The sequence below is a fragment of the Pyxicephalus adspersus genome, chromosome 2 (assembly GCF_032062135.1).
Source record: "Pyxicephalus adspersus chromosome 2, UCB_Pads_2.0, whole genome shotgun sequence".
NCBI lineage: Eukaryota > Metazoa > Chordata > Amphibia > Anura > Pyxicephalidae > Pyxicephalus > Pyxicephalus adspersus.
In genome coordinates, this window is record NC_092859.1 from 42,613,387 (window position 1) to 42,638,077 (window position 24,691).

The following is a 24,691-nucleotide window of genomic DNA, read 5'->3' on the forward strand; positions in this document are numbered from 1 at the left end:
TACCTTTGGCAAATGACATTTATTATAAACACTGTGATGTTCCACACATTAAAAAAGGCATTGAACACTTTAACTCCATAAAACAGCATCCAAAGATTAACAGGAAGTGACAATTACTTCATAAAGCTTATTACAAGTCATCTCAATCCGCTCACTCATAAGGCCTGATTTATTAAAGCTCTCCAAGACTGGAGAGGATACATCAGTAAACATGGGTGATCCAGAAAATCTGGAAGGGATCTGCTCCAGGATTTAAAACATTTGCTAGCAAATGACTTTGAATAAATTAATTCCAGGTTTGCTGGATTGCTGTATCGTCTCCAGCCTTAGAGAGCTTTAATAAATCAGGCCTATTATCTGTATGGTTCCCAGAACACTCCATACAGGTACAATCAGAAGTCTATAAAATACATTTAGTATATATAATAAACCGCTGAGACAGCAGTCAGTGTCATGGCTCTTCATTCAAAAAGAAAGGAGCATAAAGCTGATCAGTGTCACATACAAGAAATAGAGTACGTTTAAAGTAAATTGCTGGCAATAAGTGCCTCCAAATTCTTCAAAGAATATTATATATATATATATATATATATATATATATATATATATATATATATATATATATATATATATATATATATATATATATATAATTCCCAAAGAAAATCGGCCAACAAGAAAACAATATTCTTGACAGAAGTTCACTACTGATTAGTGCTGAATGGTTTTACTCCTTTTAAAAGTAAAATTTACTCTTATATATTTTGGAAAATTACCCAAATGTTTTTGGGACTGCTGGGAATGGAGAGCTTTGCAGCTTTCCACAGAGATTTACATAAAAGGTGTTCACATTGCTCAAATTCCACAGCTATTTACTTGGTGGTTGTAGTATATATAAAAATAAAACATCTGTTTTTTTAATACTGTGATTTATTATATTCACTATAAATCAATGCCCTGTCATCTTTTAAAAAGTAAACCTGAAAAAATATATACTCTGATTTTCTTTTAAAAAAAAGAAATACAAATAGCTAAATAGCATCATTACCTGGTGTCCCCAAGAAGAAATGGAGACAACAAATAATGGTGTGATTCTTTATTTTTAAGAACTATGATCAAGATAAAGATCATTGCTGTACATCTAAAACACCTATTATGTTCTATATGATATGTACTGAAGTGTCAGACAAGAGTTTTCATACCAGATAATTTTATACATTAGGATAACATTTTTATCCTGTACAGTATAATTTGCAGGATATTTTTTTTTCCAGGGTTACATTTGTACCATGGAAAGGCCTCACCTAGCATGGTACCAAAGTTGGAAAAAAAGGCCTACGTTGGAACAGGTTTTAGAGTCTTCAGTAGTTTAATTAATATGAATTTGTGATTTGCTCCTCTACAACATCCTATACTTACTTCTTTACTTCTCTGCTGCCAAGAGCAAACAGAAGAAATGTATGCAACCTCCAAATAAATCTTAGTTGGAGGTTACACGAAAGTCGAGGAATCGTTCCTTTTCTCTCTTGTGCTGCCAGAGGTGTCTGAATGGCCAATGGCATGGCATGTCAAAAGAGAGGAAGGTTAACGAGTCACATGCTCCTACATACCCTGTGGTACACCAGGGTATCCCTCTTCACCATGGTCGACCATAACAAACAGAAAGTAAATAAAAGATGCAGTAGAGCTGGCTTTGAAATTACTGTTGCTTTTCCCTGCATAGCCCTGCATTTGTCCAACATGGTTTAAGCTATTTTTTTAAAATATATTGCAAATTGTATGTAATAAATATTAATGATTGTTCAACTTTAGGCAGGTAATGTCCACCTGTCACAGTATTTTACCCATAAATGTAAAGTAACTATGAAACATATTTATTTTTTTAAATGGTGTTTTAAATGCAGGGGAAAGCACAGCAGTGTTAAATACTGATAATACCAACAAAAATGTATACCACCATAGCTACAATGCCATCAATTACTTCTACTATAGATGGAACCAAACGTTTCCTTCTAGCTTTATGCCAGGTAGAGTGAATAGAAATGGAAACCGGAGCAAAATGAACAGAACATAACTTAAGTTTTGAATAAACTGAGTTGTACCATAGACACAGTATGTAATGATCTCTGCCCAGTTCTGCAACAAAATCTTGAGCAGGAAATTTCTAGATTTATAGGTTAGCTCTGACATGCAGAGACCTTAGGGCTACCTAATTCTAAGGAAACATTTTAGAGGGCATGACTCTTGGCTAGTCAGTAGTGTTTTATACAGGCAATGAAGCATTAGCTTTTAAAATGTATAAACATGAACACTTGGCAAGACTAAGGACACATGCCTATATCCTATTACAGCACAGAAATCTTGTGACAGTTGATTCTTTATGTCTAAAGCTAGCCTAAAGCAGGTTCTTTACTATAAATGTAAAATATATTGCATTTATTTACTACTTGATAGCATAGATGCACAACTGCTTATATCATATGAACAGCAGCGAGTTCATGGTTTGATCCCTATTCTGCATTAAATTTTCACTGAAGCTCTAGGTCTGGTTAGTCAAGATAGTTCTAAGTTACAATAGAATTATTTAAATCCACAATGTGGTTTACTAAGATTCAGACATATATCCTAGAGGTCATTTTGACTCCTTAGTTTTGATGAGCTCAGTCTAACTTATTAGGTTGCTAGTGAACATTAGCTGTACAGTTGTGATCTAAAAGACACCTGGGCAGTGTTTTGCATTAGGAGAACAGGATTTACACTCTCCTATGTTATATCTGTAATAAATCAGGGGTATTAGAGTATTGTTAAAGTCTTGAGAACACAAATATTTCACTTTTTCACCTTATTCAATATGCACTTTGTAAGTGCTTTCAAATGCAGGGAGACTCATCCAACCCCTATAGCTCGGAGAGAGGCCATTGGAGGTGTCATTGCAGTCACATGTAGGGGTGGCAAAAGGTAGTTACCACTATTAGCAGGAGCCATTACAAACAAATCCCCAGTGCTCATTGAGTGAGGTAGACTTAGACTGTTTGTGTTGCTTGCAGTGTAGTTGGCTTTTGTCCAAAAGTTTTTCTTCTCCAAAACAGGAAGACAGGGGCTGGAGGCTGTTGCTCGAAGACCGTTCAGGGGAGAGCTTAGATCTGCAGAGGAAATACATTAATAACTTCAATTTACAGCAGACAACAATTGTATGAAAGGAGAAGGAAGTACTGTAGAATATTGCAGCAACAGGAAGTGCCTGCAGTAAAAGACTCACAAATGAAGAGAAGCTTTAAGGCAAAAACATTACCAATATTGTACCAATGATTTACTATTCAAACAAACAGCCTCCTGGAACTGGGGTCTAAACATAGACTTCAGCACAATCATTCATAAATCCAACCACTGTTTTCCATTCACCTCTGCACCTCTGAGTGTTGACTAAAGCAAACAAAATCACTTCTGCACAGGAGTGTTGGCTTTTGCAACCTAATTATTTTACAAGCTCTATAAGAAGACTAAAAGGAAGAATTTGAGTGGTTATATAAATGTGGCCAAATGTGAGTACATTGTGAAAGCAACCAACCAAACAGACCTCATTCACTTACATTGGTATACTCTTCACACTCTTTTAACACCCACTGAGCATCTGCATAATATATAAGGGTGATGGAGCAAAGAATTAGGACACACAAGCACCCAATCAATAGTTTTGTGCTGTCTGTGTTAGAGGTTGTATTCCTACTGCCTGTCACAGTTACTCTTGCCTACTAACTGCTACAAACAAATATATATTAAAACAGTACTGAAATGGTCACAGAACTTATACATTTCATATCCACACATTTCTTAGCAACTGAAAACTAAGAACATACTCACCTTCTGTCTGAAGCTGCTGCATCTCCCGTAATTTCTGCTGAGCTGGCTTGTGACCTGATTTTGCAGCTCTTTCATAATGTCTGAAAGCTTCCAGTCTGCTTGCTGGAACTCCAAAACCTTTTTCATAGCACACTCCCAGATGATAACAGCTTTGAATGTCCTACCAGATACACACAAAATAACATATATTGGTCATTAATTAGCAGGAAGCCTTCCAGCAAAACTAAATTCAGTATCAACTGACAAGTCTGCAGCTGTACAATGGTGTGCTACATTAACTGTGAAGTCTTTTGAAGTAATTACAGGACCCAATATTTTACAAAAGTGTAAACCTCAAACATATCACAGAAAAATCCTAAATGTATTTAATATTAGCTCATAAGTAGCTTGCAATTGATCCCTAAATGCTAACAACAAAAACCTATATACTGTCCTTGAGCTATGTGATCTATGTTAAACGTTTGGATAAGTGAACAATCCGGCTGATCTCCCCCCCCCCTCCCATAACTGAAATGAACCCAAGTAACATTCTCTAGGAAAAGGAATTTCTGATGTTGAATACATTTAAATGGTTGTGGAAAGGGATATTGATACACACGTGGCTCTTGTGCTAAATGTGAAATATTCTGAATGCATGACAACATGCCTCCACAAAAATGTTTTACAATGTAGCATAGACTAACAAATGTACTATTTTAAAAATCTTTTGTGTAAGATCTGTGTTTTAGGACTTACTCCATTCTCAGCTGCCATACAGAAGTATCTTGCAGCTTTTTGGGGATCAAAATTAGATTCTTTACTGTAGAAAACTCCTAAATAGGCTTGAGCCTGCAAAATAAATAAAACAAAAAATAAAATACATTACTGGTATGTATGGTAAAAATAAATAGCAGAATAATGAATACAGACATTCTACCCCAGGAGTAGCTGGGGTTGGGCTGTACAAATCTTGAATTTTTATCTTCACAGATTTAAAGCCCATAAACACTTGCACTTGACAACTCAACAGCAGCAAGGAAACATCTGTACCATTGTTTTTTGCTGGCAAAACATACCAATAACCAGATGCAGATGCATTAAAATTGCAGTCACAACACAAGCTATTATATAAGTTGTCAGTTTTTTTGTGCATAAGGATAGTGTGTGAAAAATGCTTACTTTGAGAAGTAAAGTAATGTAACATCACTAGAAGATCAACTTTAAACACCGTTCTGCACTCAATAAAACATAAAATATTATAAAGTTCAATACCATCAACAATAAAGTAAAACATGTAATCAGTTTATTCATTGCATCCCCACCTGCACAAAAAAAAAAGCTGACTAATCAGCAATGCCAGATTGAGGGTATGTTTACACAGGCAGTAAGGTTTCGGCGTGGTCACTGCTTCCTTGGGAGGGCACTAAATAATAAATGGGGGGCAGCAGGGTATGGTTCAATACCCCTCACTGTGCTGCAAATTTAGTGTGGGCAGCCAAGTGGCTGGCAAGGTGACAGAAACAAAGAGTCAATTTATACCTGTATAGTTGGCCAAACATTTTTCCCACCATCTGTACAAATAAAACGATCTTGTACAAGATTTTTTACATTTTTTTAACCAAGTCAAATAAAAATAATAAAAAGAAAAAAAAAACTTTTAGGATCAGTGTGAAAGGGCTAATGCTAGTCAAGCAGTATAAGGCTCTTAAGAGTGATAGACCTGTGATCCATCTGTCACAAAAAAACAAACACAAATAACAATTTATAAAGAATATATTTCAATATATTATCTACATTTTATCATTCATTTTGGACCATCTGGCTACTATTTTATCTCTCCTGTCTGAAAAGAAATTGTAGCAAGAACAGTTTAATTGATTAGTAAATTTTGGATGAACTAGTCTTACATATTTTAAAGGTATGAGGTACTTAATGTACTTGAAGTATTTTAAAAGATTCCAAAAAAATCCTGATTGCACTACCCCCCCACCCCCTCAAAAAAAATAAAGCCTTATTAAAGTGACAAATGAAAGTACACAATATTACAGATGCATTAAATATGCAAGCATTACATAAAACAGTAACAATGAATAAACATCAATTTGTATTTATAATCATATAACATATTTATGTCTAATAGGATACAAATATAAAGAATGATCAAATAAGCATACAAGAAACATGAAAAAGAAAATAACCCTGTAAAGGGTAAACAATAGCATATGCACAAGTTGACTGATGTGTTTTACTGTATGGGGCGATCTTTGAATTTTAAGTTGAACTGCCAAAGTAGGGGGAAATAGAAAAAAAAGAAAAAAAAAAGTAGAAAAGTGAGATAAGAAAGAAGAGGGGAGAGGAAGTATGTTGTATAACGAACTGGACACTCTCAGTAACATAAAATGAATCTATAGGTTATTATTGAACACATTTCGATTTTCTTGGGAATCGTGAAAATTCCACCAGGAAGGCGAAGTATAGTATTTTGTTATTGTATCTCAGGATGAATGTAAAATTTCTTCCATTTCTGCAATACGGTCAATTTGTGTAAACCAATCACGTATGGTTGGCCTAATTGGTGATTTCCATAATCTCGGGATCAACAGTTTGGCAGCGTTTAAAACATGGAAAAGAAGCGATTTTTTGAAATTTTGTGGTGTGCTGCGAGTGTGATGTAGAAGAATTTGCGCTGAAATGTAGTATTATAGTCCCCTGTAATTTTCGGTAGCATGTTAAAAACTTCAGCCCAAAAGGGTTGGATATTTGGGCAGCTCCACCACATATGTAGGAAAGAACCTACTTCAGATTTACATCTCCAACATTTTGGGTCATTTTGAGGGTGTACTTTGGATTGCACTTTTTTGTAGTGGAGTCAATTTATGTAAAAATTAAGTGCTATTTTTTAATTATTAATTAACTTCTTGGTCTTTCAAACTATAGGAGAGTTTAGATAAAAATTTATAAAACTTTTGTTACTATGATTTTTCTATATAAGGCAGTACATGTTTACCTAAATAGTATATGCCACTAAATAGTGGATGCCACTTTTGCTTTTGAGAGCTAAATTCCACACACATGTAGATACAGAATGCAGCCCTTGCTGCTATGCTTTGGTTAGGTAAAATGCCAAAACAGTGGTTTTTCTTGAACCTACCAGGTGCCAAATATTCTCGGCACCGGTTGTATTGCTTTATATTAGAAAATAACATCCAAAGCCATATTATGGAAGAGCAATTCTAGGAAACAAATGAACCAATCGGTGAGATAATAATCCTAATACTAAGCATTATGTTTGCTAACTATATTTTGAATTTTCAGTAATTTGCTGTAGCAAATCCAGAGAAAACTTCACATGTCAAATATGAGTGTACCTGCTGGGATACATTCTCTATAACCTACACTTTTTCTGTATTATCAACAATGGCAGGGACCAAGAATATTTCGTTTGTGTGTTTACATAGCTGAATTGTTGGTATTTCCAAAACACCCTATTATTTGCAAGATGAAACATAAAAATGCCTTGGGGGGATCCTGGTGAAGGTGAAGAAAGCCATCAACAGGACCCTCAATAATCTCTGGGAAAGTTTGTTGTGTTCTCCATGTTCATTTAAAGGGCTCATTTTTAATTTGGACTAACGCAAGAATAATATTTCCAGTTAACTCCCTAAATATTTACATATTTATATTGCATAATGAAGAGATGTCAAACATTTCAGGGGTAATTCTGCCTTAGTCACCTATTTTTAGAAAAAGCAAGACAGTGCAACTATAAGATTACTTTAAAATTAAAGACAAAAAAGCAGAATATATCTTAAGGGGTCCAAAGTTACAGTGATGCTACACTCACCTCTTTCACACCGGCCTGGGCAGCTTCTAAAAACAGCTGTAATGCTGACTGTGTCTCCCCACTGTTGGAATGCAGCAAATAGCGGGCATAACGGTATTTGGCAAACTGGTGCCCCCCACTGGCTGCCAGGCGATAATATTCTGCTGCCTAGAGGGGGAACAGAACACACACACACAATGAAAACAGAAATATGCCTTCCTTTTGGTCAATAATGAATAAATTATCCCTGGAGTCTGCATTGTTTTTATTAGTTCAGAAACATACAGATACTTTCTGGTCCATTACACTGTCTAACAATATCAGCGAAAATCACAGAAGCATAAACTAAATAATTAGGGGGGCACCACTATCACTGAAGACTAAGAGTGGAAAATCATTGCCCATGACAAGTGATGCTACCAATTGAAAGCACTGAATTTATTGATTGGCCCATTTCTCTCCCATAGAGTGATAAATACCTCTGGCAGGTAATGACACTCATAATACACATTTTTTCAGCCTGTCTGAAAACCAACCAGCACAGCAGAGCCCAATCTTTCCCTTTTCTTTGGTGGCAAGGGAAGAAAGCAAAGTACAGTCCTTGGGCTGAATAGTTATAGCGCTGGCCCGCATTTGAGGATGGATAAATATATTCCAGTTAATTGTACCTGTGGAAATCTCTACCTACTCAGTCTCACTGTAAAGAACTATTGGCAAAATATTTAACTTTTTTTCTGATCACAAACCCATTTACTGTACTGTACACATGAATCCATCTAACTGCTGTAGTGTAACAAACATGTGTTTACTACCCCTTATGCCACTTGTAAAAGTAATAGGTTGGCTTTACAGCTGCCCTAAACACTTCTACATTAATGGCAGAAGTGTAGGCATGACTTTTAATACTTGCTCATGTCCATATATTGTTTACTGGTTCACAATTATAAGTAAACAAGTCTAAGAACTGGTGTCTAGGGAACTTAATTATCTTGCAATATGATCAAGGAATCAGAAATTTGAGTAAATACAGATGTGCATGCAGATATCAGTTGAAATTATGTATTTATTCTAATGGTCAAATATGTAACATTTAAATGACCATATTACATTTATTTTTATTAGTTTGCACCAATGTGATCTCTATAAATAAATCAGTGACAACACAGTCAAGCAATGCCACATACTTTGGACATGTCCTTGGCCACTCCTTTTCCTTTTTCATAGCACACAGCCACATTGTATTGGGCCTTGCTGTAGCCACTCTTTGCGGATTCTTGAAAAAAGCTGAAAGCCGACCTGTAATCAGAACTGTCCCTGGCGCTGATGATCCCTGGAGAGATTTGTAAAAAGAAAGCAATGTCAACATGTAGATGTAATCAAATGGCAAATCCAATCCAACACAGTAGAAACATACACAGAGTGGTTTAGCCAAAAAATGTTATATAAGTTTGTAAAGTAAAGTCTATACACCTCTGGTGTGTAATATAGTTCGAAAGAATAATGTGTTATAGGTATATGTAAACCCTTTCTCTTATATTTCTGTGTGGACTTTTCCCAAGTGCTTTGGTCTCTCCCCACAATCTACAAACACACTGGTAGGTAAAGAAATATATGTACCGAATATGTTAAGCACTGTAGGCACGCTGGTCTCTGTCAAATCCAGCAATCGAGAGGCAGCAAGGTTTAATGATTCCCCATGGTCTTCTCTTGGTCCCAGCAGCTAAAAAAAAAAAAAAGAAAAGGGCAACATGGTCTATTAGTATATTTCAGTTCTCAACTGAGTGGACCTGAGTGTAACCAATTATATATTTTACGGCTTCTTCCATAAATATTACCTCATTAACGGGTCTTGATGTACTCTCTTCTGAAATAAGATCTGATCCATGTAAAGATTCAAGGTGGTCATCAGTAGATAAATCGACTATGGAAAGGAAAATATAAAACAGTCAATTCGAGAAGAGAAAAAATATATAAAAAAATTTAAAAAAAATCCGGCCTATCACTGATTGATATTATAAGCTGTCATGGTGTTGGTTGGTGTTCTGATTCTCTGCCAAAAACACCTTCCGAATCACTGACTTCAGGTGTTTAGCTAATCCTCATACAAATTGTCACATAGTTATCTGCAAACCTGTTTCAGACGTGTGACTGAAACCAAAACATCTGTTTTATCTCTAGCTATTAGTATTCTTTAAAATGAGCTAATCAATTGCAGCTTTTACATTTTCTAAGCAATATGTCCACTTTAAGGAGGAAAAATCTTTCTCCTGCCATACCTTGCTGAACCACATGATGCAGCAGGCCACTTTCATCGGAGGAAGCTGAAGATACACTTGCAACAGAAACATCCACATTCTGCAGAGGAGCATCACTTCGCAGGTGAATATCATTCCAGGTACTAGATTGTACACTTTTTGGCAACACCTGATTGCTGACAGCTAATGTAAAGAAGAAAATATATATTGTATGAGAAACAATCCATTCTATAAAGTGATGACAGGCAAATAGAAGTGTCTTTAACAGAAGAGACATGCAATGTCACTTGAAAAAACAGGCCTGCCTGTCAGCAATTTAATTCTTGACTAAAGTTCTACTTTTAAAAAACTTGTACATGTATTCACGCATTTGTTTTAAGTCTGGGTTGACCAAGTACACAACTTCTATGTAAAGATAAAATATGGTGTTATTAAAGTTAGAAAAAAAGTGATGTGTGAATATGAATTTGTGTTCCTACCATGTTTGTAGTTACCTCACTTCATGTATCTGTCATGCCATGGCATGTTTTGTACTTGCCTCAACTTTGTGTGAGATCACACTGCTATGAGATGGCAAATCTAAGAAATGCCAACAGAAATTTAAAAGGGAAGTATAGATATATATGATGATCATACATATATACCGACATACATAAGGTTTCAGGGATCATTTTGTATACATTTGTTACATCAGGATTGTCCTAAGTAAAGACAGTTCAGACCAGGAGGGCTGGCATTTCCACAAATGCCAATGTAATCCTGAGGTATTAGTCACGGGAATATAAAGGGACTTTTTCATAAAATAATTATGTTCTGCAGGGGGCAGGTATTCATAATTTGAATTCTACATATATTTATTCAACATACTACTTACACAACCTGCTGTACTGATAAAGGGATGAAAGGATCTGTTCCAGATAATTGCGCCGTGAGCACCTATCTTCCTGCGATTTACTGTTAGGGCAGTAAAATGACAACTGACGAGCTAAATGCAGGAAAAACACAGCTGCAGCTCCCTGTGAGACAAGAAAATAAAAAGAAAAGAGCGGTCTTATGCACTTGACAGTAAAAAGCAGAAGTACATTGGATAGACTTTTGATCCCCAGTGCCCAACCTGTGACCTGGGGTCTGAATCTTTGGAACTTACTGTGCTGCCCTCATAGTCCCTGCATACAATATTCTATGCTTTAGTGCTTTATCACGCAAGTAAAGAAAAAAGCATTCTTTACTCTGGCTTCTTGCATATAAATGTTTATGCGGCCCATCACTTTCCTCTTAAACACATGTACATGTAATTTTTTAGGGGGCTGTTGGAAACACAAATGTGAATCAATTAATTTGTAAAGAGATCGGGAGATTTCTGGAGCTTCTGAAACAGATCTAACCAGCATTTTCAGAATGCCTATTGTCTTAATCATCTGCCATTGGGTGTATAAACAGAGAGCATCACCTTTATTTTGAAAACGCTTACAACACTAATTTTTCCAGTGCATGATGTATTGGCTGGGTTATATATGGAGAGGTCGGTTGATATCTTTGCACATCCCAAATGTAGCCAAACAGCTAATGCCTTATTTCTCACTAGAGATTACATTACTAACTTAATTTCAAAGTTGTGGCACACTCAGTGATTAGGCAGATGCATCTTTTTAAATAGATTTGAAGCACATCTGAAACCTAAGGCTACGTACACACTTGCAATGGTTCTCCTCCGATAATCGACTCAGGGCGGATATTGGACAGGAATTTGGCGTGTGCACAGCGCCCGTCGTATGAATCACCGCCCTGGGAGATCCACAGACGATGGGTGACGAACGATCCTAATGGAATTGAAGGGGGAAAGTGCGCAGTGGGGTGCTGCTCTGTTGTTCTCCCCCTGCCTTCTCCATAGAGCAGAACGGTGATGTAAGTACAGCACACATTAATGCATCGTGCAGTAGTTTGTCGTTGGAAAGGATTGTGGAAGATCCTTTTCAACGACGATTATTGCACGTGTGTATGCAGCCTAAGACAATAAGACACAACCTCACAGTAAATATTTTAATTCAATTAGCAGAGATGATTATATCTCCTGCCAAATTGTAAAAGATTAAGGGATTTTGATGGAGCAAATACCTTTACCCCTGCCACAGCTGCGTCAGAGGAAATATTTCAGCCTATTTTCTGGAATTGCATGCTGGAGCGAATGCTAGATAGGTTATTAGGAAGAGCCCACTACAAGATCAAGGACAGACATGCAACAGGATTAGTTGATTCTCCTAAACAATATAAATATATATAGAGAATCTTTCTGGTACATTTGCTTTACAACGAACGAGTCATCATCTAAATGAATGGTGAAAGTGACTTTCACTTATTTATAAATATGTCAAATTTGCAAAATATGCTTAAGGGAGGGATTTGGGGGGATCTTTTTTGCAGAATATTTTGGGAAAGAGTTAGAGGTATTGGGTAGAATTGTGCTATACAGTGTCTTTGTGAGACATAGCAACCAATCAGATTTTACTTGGCATTTTTCTGTCCTAGTAAAATCAGCTACAGCCTGCACCTTGAAAATTTGAACTATAATTTTTCCTTGCATGGTAAAGAGTGGCGACAAATGCCATGCTTACTAACAGGTTTCAGGAATTGGAGAAGCTTAGGGGATCTTTGAATGTAAGAGGGCACCATACTTTTAACAAATTCTTAATGGTTGTTTTAGTTGTGTCACTGCTCTCATATATTTGCTTCAAACATATCAAAAGACACCAGAACATCCAGTCTCATAGCAGGCGACCTCAGGTTACCACAGCTTACCATTTGCATGCATTATTACTGCAGCCACCATAAATTCCCTATCAAACTCACCTTTCTAAAGTTGATGTTTGCACAATACAATGTAAAAGCTCAAGGTGAAAATGTTTAGGCAACCTGGATTGGCTTCTGCATTGTGGAAACCCGGCAAAAATAACTTGGATGTTCAATGAGGATGCATTTGGATAGCAGAACAGCCATCTCTCTGCTATCCCCCTGCCCAAATATTACTATAGGTTCACTTACCACCCCAACAGCATCCAATACGGTATACTGTGGAAGCTGACCGGTGCAGAACTGAAAGTTTCCTTTTTTCTTGTTTTTTTGTTCATTCTGGCCACTGTGTGCACCTGATGACTGGGAGCTGTAACTAAAACACAGAAAGTAAAAGGATGAAATTACAATGTTAAACATTTACAGATCATGAAAAATTTTGTCAACAACGTACTTGTCACTTTTCTCCAGACATTTTTTGGTGTCTACTTTTGCTTAAAGCTGTAAGAATACAATATATATATAAAAATCATGATGTTTTTTAGTATTACATTTGGTACACATTACCATTGTGTATCATTTGTACTTGCATTATCTAGTAAAAACACTGTGCTGGAGAATTTGACAGCCCTGGAAAAATATGAACTGTCTGAAAGCCCTTTATACTTATGTTAGGAGCTTAAAAGTTGTGACATATACTTAAGTCCTGTTCCTGCTTTACTACAAAATTACTGGTACAAAACACTACACTGTCACTGAAAAAGACAGTGCAAAAACAGTAATTTCTAGCTCTTGTCTGTATATCTGCTCTATGAATACGGGGTTGGAAGACAGAGACTTAAAAATTGTAATTTGAGTTTACTAACAGCCAAACAGCTTAAATCTGACTCCATGCCTATTGACACTAACATCTTTGCCACTGGGATCCCTCACACCCCATGTTTCTTTTTTTCCATCCTAGCTTTTTTCCCCTAATCTTAGACCGGTCACATGACATGCTGCATCCACTTTAGGTCTCCTCCCAGGATTAGCTGAACCTCAGCATGCAGAGTGGAGAAGAAGTGATGACATCGGAGATCTTTGCAGTATAACACGAAGTGATGGGTGCTGTGATCACACTCTCTAGGTGCTTAACTGCTACTTCTGACAATGCAAGTCTATTTATCAGCTGACTCACAAAAAATGCACAACTTATGTGGCTGATATTATGAAGTATGTGTAAAGGAAATAGAAAAAGGTTAAACTGACAATTTTTTTTATTGTGGTTGGTGTCCCTGAAAAATGTTCTGTTGACAACTAACACTTTGGGATTTTGTTACATCTACAAGACAGGAAGTAAAAGGAAATCTCTTAAGCAGGTCAAAGATTCCAAACCGATAATAACCCTTCCCTATAGCTGTCTCACAATCTAATGTCCCTACCATTGTCATGTGTCTCTAATACAATCTAAGGTTAATTTTAAGGGGAAGCCAATTAACCTAACTACATGTTTTTTTGGGGTGTGGGAGAAAACCGGAGTACCCAAAGGAAACGCACACAAACATGGAGAGAACCTGCAAACTCCATACCTAAAACTCCGAAAATACTTGATTAGTTATTGGGATAAGCTTTGTCAACAACTAGGAGACAGAGTAACTGCACGGATTCACTGAAAGCTCCATTTAGCAGCTTATCTTCAAATTGCTGCCTTTCATTAACAAAAATATAGTGAGAAAGCTGGTAAAAAAAATAGGAGTTGTATGTAATAATTTTAAAGCTGAACTCCAGGAAGATACAAATGACACTGATAAACTAAGCTCCGTAATAATTATTATACTTTTAAATGCAAGCAGTGTTAGTAAATGAATGATAGATAGATAGATAGATAGATAGATAGATAGATAGATAGATAGAATATGTGAGGCACGATTCACATACCACTGATTGTAAGGGAATATGAATACAAATGACTCCACATTTGCTTTCAGGTCAAGTACTACAAACACGGCGATTGGTTTGTGAAAATAGTAGAAAATGAAAATGAGGGCTTTTGTCTACAATAACAAATCAGACACAAGCTTTCACACTTGCACTAATAAAACAAGGCCACAGTCAATATTGGCAACACCTATATGCAACCTTTGCTTTTATAAATGTATTACTTTGATCCCAAAATGTATCAAACATCTAAATAGTGTCTGTACAGCTCAGAATTATTCTGTTCCATTCCAGTACAGCAGAATACAACATTCTAACAGAAACTATTTTTTTTTGTAGGACGGAAACACATGCTAGACCTAAGAAGAGTTTATATTCATGTTAAGCTGTGAGAAACAATGACAGGATCATTAACCAGTACAGGCCTGTCATTTTACAGGAGAATGGGGTGATACCCATAACCATTATTGCTTTTTGATTTGTTACTGCTCATTACCTCCCAAGCACTGTGCAAGAGGTGACCTTTCCATTAGAACATTGAAAAGCCATTCACCTATTGCTCCGATGGCAGGATGACTGGTGAAATGGACTTTGCCAGTGTTATTGAAGAATTGCCAGCTTTGCTGTATATAGAACATGAAATCCATAAAGACACATATGCGTCTGTGCAATTCTCATTATGTCTGTATGAGGTCTGTAAGAAAAAAAGATGTCTGAACTGTCGGATAGCAGAGCCGATTCAGACCGTTTGCTTTCTAGTGGCCAAGATAACAGATGGCACCTTATTCATTACGGTCAGCGCAGACACTTTTGCTGCAGTTTCTACAAAGCTGCCCCTTACTTTTCACCCCCAATGCCAGACTCCTTCTGTTCTGCTGCAATACAATCCTGCTTATTAACGAGACTGCTTGTATTCAGCGGTAGGCATATCTTTTGTTAGACAGCCTGATCCAAGCTCTGTATCTGCTACAAATGCTCACAGCTTAGTCTGCATTTCTCTACATTGTAAAGATGACATATCAGGCCTCGCATGTCATCTTTTACAACATATTTTTAACTCCTGTCCAAACTTGGACAGAGCAGTTAGGAAAACATATTTACCTATTGTGTTTCTGAAAGAGATTTTATGGGATTAGAGGTTATGTTTTCCTGTTGGGACAGTTGTCAGTGGTGAGATTTGGACAGATATACACTTTTCTGTAGTGTATTTTTGGGAAAGGAAGTGCAGGGAAACTTCCTTATGGATGCAACAGACTATAGAAAAACATGGTGTTTCTAGCCCTTCCTATTCTAGTCAGGGACAAGGCAGGGACCAGTAACTCAAAAATCATGTCTATTGGGTTTGTGCAGTATGGCGAAGCTATTTACATCTCTGAACTGGACAGGCAGAAACTCAAATTGGCACTGCTATCCTCTACAATGCATCTGAAGCTTCAAAAAGCAAACACATATTAAAAATAGTCTAGTCATCATTGGCACTGTAGAACAAAGCTCATTCTTAGTGATAACAACTGAAGTCCTGATAATGGATTAATCATTTTAATATGGCCACTTTTTTAAAGCACTGACTTGTCACCTAGCAGGACCTGTGCTGGAGTATGCAGAGACTGGCAGTGCAATATAACTAAACCAAACACAGATCACCACGTGACTACAATGAAGTAATGTTAAAAAAAGTGCTTGGGCTTGTTTCCCATGCATTGAACTACTATTTTTTCACCCATTTCAGCTTCCAGAATGGAACTCGCACCAGGGAAGTGTGCAATGCTGACAGGTTTGGTGAAGGCTGTGAAGAAAGAAACCACGACTCTTCTGTGCAGGTATTTTGAAAAAACTGACTGGGTCACTTTACCCAAACCCTGATCTAGTAATTCTTCTCACAGCAACAGGCCAATTTATCAAAATCGGTGACAAAGAAATTTGATTAAATTTAAACTTGCAATAACATTTCACTGTAGATGGTGAGAAAAAAAACAAAACAAGCTGCAACTGTAGGGACAACCTTGAATCCTATTTCAGTACGTCAAACAACACGGCAGGTTGTACAGTGTCAGCTGTCAGTGGGTGGTGCCCCTGGAGTTTGCTCTTCAGTTCTAACACAATAGTACACAACTGTTATCTACAAACTTACTTTTTTATTCAGCACTAACAGTATTCTGTACAGCCCTACTGGCGTCGGATGTCCCTGAAAATTACCTTTTGTAATAGTTTCCACTGGCAGATGAACAAACAAGCATTGCACATGATACATGATAGGAGTGAGCAGCTCCCATCCATAAGGAAGTTCAGCAGTCATTCATCAATCCTTCATGGCGGATTTATGAATAATGTAGGGGGGCCTCTGTACACATTAGATGTTTGGCCGAGACAAGCAAGTCTCAGATAACAATCGTCTGAGATGTGTATGTTGCTTTACTCTAGGGAGAAACCAATCACTGTCTATCAATACTGAATCAATTTTAAATCAAACTACTAGGCAGAGATAAAATAGGAGAAAATGCCCCAAAACACAACCATAAATGCTTGCAACCACACAAGGTCCACAAACTTCTTAAATAATTGGGGGTGTTAAAAGCCTTTCTGGAGGTTTTTAGGCATTTACAAGCATTTGTGTGTGTTTTAACACTGCAGGCTGCATTCTCTGCTCACATGCTCAAACACATTGATATTTGATGACGAGATCTCTGCTGATCGGGAGTATAAATCTCTAATAAGTCTGAACCCTGAAATTCTCTGTTTAATGACATTAGACATGTGGATGGCAGTGAAGGGACGGTTGTGTACTGCTCTTCTTCATCACATTAGATTCCATCATCTTCCCTGAAGGGAGACAGGATCAACACTCACTCCATGAAGAAAGAAAGTCTTTCAGTTCTTCTATATTACTTTTATTTATCTATTTCAACAAGACTGTTATCATTTAGGTCTGGGTCTACTTTGATCTGTGGACATTTGGACTGAAGATAAGTTTGGCAATATACAGCCTGGGGAGCAACACAGGGATGCAGTGTTTGCAGGGGATATATATGATCATTAGCTAATAAAATAAGTTTTACTGCTAGAGTCTATAAATAAAAAAAGAAGAGAGAAAGGTATCAAAAGCAATATGAACACCTTAATAACAGAATGCCATTTGCAATGATGCTACATTTTAAATCAGAGAATGAACCACTCGCTGAACATCATTTCTAAAATTTACCTATGAATATCAACAAATAAAACAGTCAGTGTATTTACTGATAACTCAGTGATTCATTCAGTAATGTGAGGGTACCACTTTTTTTTGTACAATATCTGTCAGCTTTTAATATCATGTTTTTGTCTTCACACATAAAATGCTCTTGATCTCATCACTGAAAATGGAATATAAACATCTGCTACTATACTAAAATTACATTGTGCAATGAAGCAGACTACAGCTTGCTATGACACTTAACACGCCATTCTGAGCTATCCAGCCATAAAAACAAGCGGATCGACATCAAAACAGCTTGAATTTATCTGCTCCTCTCTCCAGTGGCATGCTGATGAAATGCCGGCTTTAAGTTCAAGCGGATGAACTAGGGCTAGAAGAATCTAATAAATAACACGAAGGTTTTGCAGTGAATAGGCCCACATCATCCAACTATTTAAGCTTTGCTCAACAAACATTAACATTTTGTGTTTTACTCATCTTCTTTAAATATCCACTTAGAGAAGGGAATCCCTCCCAAAACTAGTGACTAAAACGAAAGTTTAATCTGCTTATATTTTGCCTTCCCTGGTACGTTGCTTTAGTCCTCATCCCTCACACAAGCAAGGAGCTGGCCTAGATATAGATGTATGTCAGGCTGGAGAAATGGGGGATCCTAGACAGACTCCATTTGTATGAAGCCTGTCCTAGGTAACATCCACATGCACGCATGTTTATTCATCCATTATAAAAAGACTGAAATACAGTTAAGGGATGGGGACAATCTATGCAAGAAACTGCTAGATGATGTTGGAAGTCCTCCAGCTAGGAAAAGGCTCTCTTTGGTTTTCTGTAGTGAAATCAGAGTAAGCAATTTGTGTACAATGTGAATGTGGGGCTGGACCTCAGCTTCAAAATTAGTCATCAATAATAGGTTATCTCCAATGTGAACTTACCTGGACTGCCCTTAAATCTGAAGGATTACACTAGCCAATATTCTTATTTCCTGAGCCTTTCTAACATAACCCTGCAAAAAAAAAAGCCAGTGCATTCTCTACTTCAGGCAGCCCACTTCCATTTCACTCAAACACTGCAGCACAAGAAAGAAGGGAGGGAGATGCATAGCATAACAATCATGGATATTGATACCTCTATTTTATCCAGTGGCAATCTGAGATATTTGCAAAGTAACAAGAGGGGATTCACAAAAAATGAAAAATAACTTTTTGAAGATGAAACTGTTGTAAAGTATTATGCATACCATTGGTAAATGTACTTGTTGCCTGCCGTTGCACTTTAAAAAGACACATCATACAAGTATTACAATGCACTAACGTGTGACCAAGCAGTGGTCGCCAACCAGTGGTCCGCGGCTCTGGCCGATGCACCTCCGAGCGGGGTCAGGAGAAGGACCCCCCTGGGTGGACGCACCGGCCAGAGCCGTGGACCACGTCCCCAGTACAGTTCCCAGGCTCGGGGAAGTGGGCCGGCTGTGTCCCTGGACACAACCCGCCCACTTTCCCATTGCAGGCTCAGATCTGCCATAGGTGAGTGGGCTGGGTTATGTCATAATGACGTCACTATTAGGGAGGTTTCTCCCCCTTTAAGTGACACCCCGCTCCCCGCGCATGCAAAGTCTGGAGCTGGTGATTTTAGTGGTCCGCAGGACCGAAAAAGTTGGCGACCACTGAACTAAAGAACTTTCATAGCAAAAAAGCTTCAGCTGGTATTGCAAAATGCAATAATAGGGTCTTAAGTGAGGATGGGTAGGATGGAGTTACATGACGATGCACTGATTCTCAGTAAATCTGTATTTTCACAGATAATTTTATTGGTTGCAGGGCCAAGCAGTAACACAGGAGTTAATTATTGTCACTTTATAGGGTCTGCTGTTTATGCAAATGCTAGTTCCTAGTCTATTACAAATATCCATTAGGAATTTCTCCATTGTGAACTTACCTTTTGCTACCAATATTCTGTCCCAGGGGAATCAGGGAGGAGGGATTTAAAGCTTCAGTTTCTCCATGGACACATCCCTGGATGTTGGAAGCATGACAGCGGTTCAGGGCTGGAAGGGAAAATAATTTTAAATCACTTCATGTAAACCATACATGACTTGCACTACAGAAGTCTATTTATAAAGGTAAAGTAACAACATATTTTCCACAGTAATAATTCCTTTGTTCTCTAAAAAAAATTAAATAATAAATTTGGTTAATACAGGCACGTTTTGCGTGATCTTGTTTTAGAAACACGAAAAAAAGAATATGATGTTTGTTGGGTTACTTCACAAAAAATTTAAACCGAAATCAGCCAACCCAATGTAAATATTCCTATGAATGTGTTAAAATGTTTTAAAAAACAAAGCTTGTAAGTATATATTTTAAATGTTCAGGTCTGTCTTGACTGAATATAATAAAACTACCTACAGGAAAACATGTTTATCTCACTATATGATACAGACAGGAGTTCTGGGGGCTGCAAATACAATAGGGAAATAATACATTGTGCTTTCCCTGTAACTATAACACAAGCCCTGACCTTCACTTATATCTTCACATCACAATTACTTTGTTCCTCCATAAACAAACTGCAGAAAAGGGTGACACATAGGATATGCCATATGGTTGTAAATATTTAATGGGCATGATTTAATGGCAGCCCTGTAAAGTATAAACTATTAATTATATAAACCATATAAAGGCGGCTCTGCTGGAGTAATTACTTTGTAAGAAAATTGCCCCGGTACTGATCCTACATTGTGCTGTAATTACAAACTTGGTACAGATGGTCATCCATCTACGGATTATGAGACGGGAGAAGGAGCCAAAACAATCGGAAATAAATACAATGTGGAAAAGTCTTTCACTCTTTAGCTAAATACCTATTCTGTTCTTTTAAGGATTAAAAAAGTGCCTTACCCTCCCCTGGACTCCTGATCACTTACCGTCAACATTCTATTCTATTCAACATTCTTTTAACTCCATGAAATTCTATTTATTATTAGGAATTTATGTGTTAAAAACTGAAAAAAAAATGATACCATCAGCAGACACAAACAGCACTATTGATTTTAGAAGGCTTGGAACACATACAATCTCCCCTATAAATGAAAATTCAGGCATGAAGAGAATTATCCTCGGCAGACATTTGCTAAACTCTAAGATCCTGTAAAAGCATTAAAAAACCTATTTTAAGGTTATTTTGCTGTCTGCTTTGGCTTAGAAGACCTACTTGAATGGAATAAATAAATAAAGTGCTATCTCATCTAATTGGCGCAGGAGCACACAGGTATTTTTTATAGCTTGGTCTCAACACTAAAATTATTAATGATTAACTAATATTAAGAATAGTGTTTCATCCCCTGGAGTTTCAAAGAAGCTCCTGAGATGTTGGCTATGTATGAATCTGTGTAGCTAACATCATAGGCAGCCATTTGTTCCATCTCTCTGCAAATAATCTGCTACTTTTAGTGTTTAAACACTAGAACTGTCTAGCTACTACAAAACTTGCTTTCTTTTCTTGCATTGCAATTTTAAAGCAAGCCATTAAAGTTTGATCCCACCAGCATGTTGGGTCATATGATTCCATGTGGAAACCCAAGTAATAATATACAGCTGTAATGGGAGCCTGCCCTTATTACCTGAACATGTGCTTCACCGTGCTTGTCTGATGCCTGCATATAATAAATGACATGCTATAATTTTATTTTCACTTTATTATTAAACAGATTTTCTATTGCGCCAACATATTATGCAGCGCTGTACATTTTTTACACAAAGATTAGCTATCTATCTACTATCTATCTATCTGACTAAAAAAAGTCGGATGGAAAAGCTGTATGAAACTATGAACTAATTTTTTTCTAAAGTATAAAAATATTTATATTTTATTTATATTTAAAAACTAGTAATCTCAGGAACCTTTTTTCCCACAATACAGTTTTTTAAATTAACCGGCCAGAACTAAAAGTAAATAATAAAATAGTGGGGAGCAGTCAGATTCCATATTGCAGAATGGAACGGTAATGTCTCTGCAATGAAACAAACTGAATGCACAGATCTTTGTATGGTCGTGGCACGATTGTAATCAGGTTTATTTATTTTATTGCAGAAAAGACATCATCTATCACTTCTGCAAAAGAGAACCTACCTGGTTCAAAATTTTGTTTGACAAAAATGTTAAAACAAAAGCATACAGGAATTATACCAGAAGACCAGCCAATGACAACAATACATTCACCCAGTTGTCAACTTTGTGATTTTAAGAGTTAGTTCCCAGGTTTCTGGCTTCATCCATCTGCTTATATTTCTGTCATGATTTATATCCGGGGACCTTAGAACAAGTTCAGGCATGCTTCGGGATTAAACAATTCTTTGCAGCTTTTGGCGGCTGGCACCTTACCACTCGATCACTGGCACTATAAAGAATCTGAGTTGTTAAAGAACCAGTGTCTGCACATATGATGGCACTGCACTGATCATTGCTACCAAAATTCATTCCCTATAGCAGCGTTTCCCAAACTTTTATCATGGCTCAACCCACTGAAGTAACGTTCAGGTTGTCAGGGGACCTCTGCTATAATTACTATATCTATAGCTCACAGTACATTAGTGTGATGGTCAGTGAGAAGAATGTCTCTTACATTAATGACCAGTGAGAAAAATGTCCCCCCTACAGATTGCCTAAATTATCATTGGTATCACCTATATGACCTGAGAGATGCAGATTGTTTGAGGAATCTCGAAACAAAAACTCAGTGGGCCAAAATTCAAAACTTAGACAAAGTTGTGGGGTACTTGAAACTGAAATAGCCCCGCTACTACAATTCCCTGTGTCAAAAAAACAGTCCAATGTTGGGCTTAATGTTATGAGTGGCTGGAACTCCCTCTCCAATGAAAAAGCACCGTTACTACAATTCCCTGCGTCTATAAAACAGTCCAATGTGAAGCCAGACATAGGCAGAGAGGGCGCTGGTCTATAGACGTAAGTGGTGCCGATACTACAATCCCCAGCATTACTTGTCTCTATAAAACAGTCCAATGCGGTCCACACATAGGCCGCTGGTCTATAGACACGAGTGATGCTGGGAATTGTAGAACCGGCGCTATTTCAATGCAGTGGCGGGCCAGCTGAAATTCATATTAAGGATTCCTTTTGGGGCCAAAAAAAAGGACGTTGCGGACCAGTTTTGGCCTGCGGGCCAGAGTTTGACACCCCTGCCCTAGAGGAACCCTGGTTGGGAAAGACTATATATCTATGGGGTTGCTGCAGGGAGAACCTACTTGCAGTGTCTTCTCTAAGGCTAGCGGTAACTAGTGGGAACATTGCCTTATACACTGACTTTCATAATGTCCATTATATACACAAACTGTACTGGGTATTACAGGATATCAACAGATAACATAGAGCAGCATGGTTACTTGCCCTGTAGCACTTTAGAAATGTTTGATCTAAGCCAGCGGTCGCCAACTGGTGGACCGCAGATCTGGCCAAGGAGAAGGACCCTGCTGGGGGGGGGGCACACCGGCCAGAGCCGCACACCATGTGTGGGCAGGTTGTTTCTCTGGGGGCACAACCCACCCACTCTCCAATGGCAGGCTCAGACCTACGATGGGAGAGTGGACAGGTTCTGGCATCATGACGTCACTATGGCGGAAGTTTCTTTCTTTGAATGACACCTGGCTACCCGTGCATGTGCGGTCCAGATCCGGTAAATTAAGTGGTCCTCTGGTCCGAAAAGATTGGCGGCCACTGATCTAAGCAGTCGCACACATTACAATCTTCTATATCATCATGTAAGGTCACTTGTAGTAAATGATCTGACCATACATTGTGTGCAGATCTGGTAACACCATGTAATATAGGAACCTACAGTAACATCCATAGTCTGTAGCCATCATACAAGCCGTGTATTACACCGAGGTAGTGATGATATAAAGGTGATTGTACATTAGATTGAAGCTATTACTATATAATATATTCAGTCTGCAGACACATCCATGTTGTACATATAATGTTATTGTAGGGATTGTTGTGGTTTCACGCCATGGCTCATTCATCAATATAAGATGAATCGCAGAGAGTGACTGGGCAGGGAATAGCCGGAGTCTCTGAGAGAAGCTAAGGAGCCACATTACAGGTGGACAAGAAACTTTTACTGCAGGTTTTCCTGTACACATCCAGCACATGTCATTTTGTAAAAATAAATACTCTGACAGCGGATTTATAACCCCCGAGCTGTATGTGTGGGTGTACATTCGCCGCTTGTGAAAGTCTCTTCCTGCCAAACATATCACAAGACTCAACCCTGAGCATATGTCCGGCAGGCAATGCCAAGGCACATAAACACAGAGAGAAATTCCAATATAATATAACGATATCTCAGGAAATTCAGGCTTGGTTGCTGTATTCCATGTACTGGGCTGACTGAGGTAACAACTACAAGTCCCTGCATTCCCTGTCATTACATCCGACATATCTCCACAACACAGGCAATGGAGGTCATGGGACACCGTCACTATAAAGGAATGTGAGGAGAAAGTCGGCACAAGAATGTCACCCTCTACACCTCCCTGACACCCGGCCTGTCACACTCACCCCTTCCCAGGAGCCCCGGGATCCGCCACATTTCTACAACCGGGCCAGTCGCAGGTCGTCACTGCGCATGCGTGCCAGGCGCTCCTACCTCAGCCTACCATCGAGCCCGTGAGGGGGCGGGCCAGAGCGCCTACACACTGAATGTCAAGGCTACGGAAGTGGATTGCAAATCAGTCAGAGCGTACTGGTTGGTGCTGGCTGGCTACTTGTTAGTGCTGCCTCGTTATATTACATGTAAATAGGAAGACTCGTTTTATATAACTTTACATCCGAACAATAATATCACGTATATATTCT

The 24,691-nt window shown here is 38.0% G+C and overlaps 1 protein-coding gene and 1 long non-coding RNA gene across 2 annotated transcripts in view; one reads left to right on the forward strand and one right to left on the reverse strand.

Annotated features, from left to right (window-relative positions):
* DELE1 (DAP3 binding cell death enhancer 1) lies at nucleotides 1-24,536 on the reverse strand. The gene is made up of 12 exons (XM_072400595.1): nucleotides 24,395-24,536; nucleotides 19,754-19,862; nucleotides 12,958-13,081; nucleotides 10,793-10,934; nucleotides 9,940-10,101; nucleotides 9,499-9,584; nucleotides 9,281-9,383; nucleotides 8,848-8,993; nucleotides 7,685-7,831; nucleotides 4,597-4,689; nucleotides 3,862-4,021; nucleotides 1-3,143 (listed from the first exon to the last, which is right to left on the reverse strand). Exons 1-12 carry the CDS (start codon nucleotides 24,423-24,425, stop codon nucleotides 2,887-2,889), a joined length of 1,560 nt encoding a protein of 519 aa, XP_072256696.1. The 5' UTR covers nucleotides 24,426-24,536; the 3' UTR covers nucleotides 1-2,886.
* LOC140323498 (uncharacterized) overlaps nucleotides 24,505-24,691 on the forward strand; it is a 60,097-nt gene continuing 59,910 nt past the window's right edge. Inside the window, exon 1 of the long non-coding RNA XR_011919386.1 lies at nucleotides 24,505-24,581. This is a non-coding gene — a long non-coding RNA (uncharacterized lncRNA). The remainder of the gene's footprint in view (nucleotides 24,582-24,691) is intronic.

What these genes read in the sequence shown, in the direction of transcription:
- DELE1 (XM_072400595.1), bottom strand. Translation starts at nt 24,425, where the DNA reads ATGTGGCGGATCCCGGGGCTCCTGGGAAGGG. An exon ending in CCCAGGCCGGTGTGAAAGAG is followed by an intron (nt 4,690 to 7,684) that starts GTGAGTGTAGCA and finishes TTTATTTTGCAG; the next exon opens with GCTCAAGCCTATTTAGGAGT. An exon ending in GTATGGCAGCTGAGAATGGA is followed by an intron (nt 4,022 to 4,596) that starts GTAAGTCCTAAA and finishes TGTATCTGGTAG; the next exon opens with GACATTCAAAGCTGTTATCA.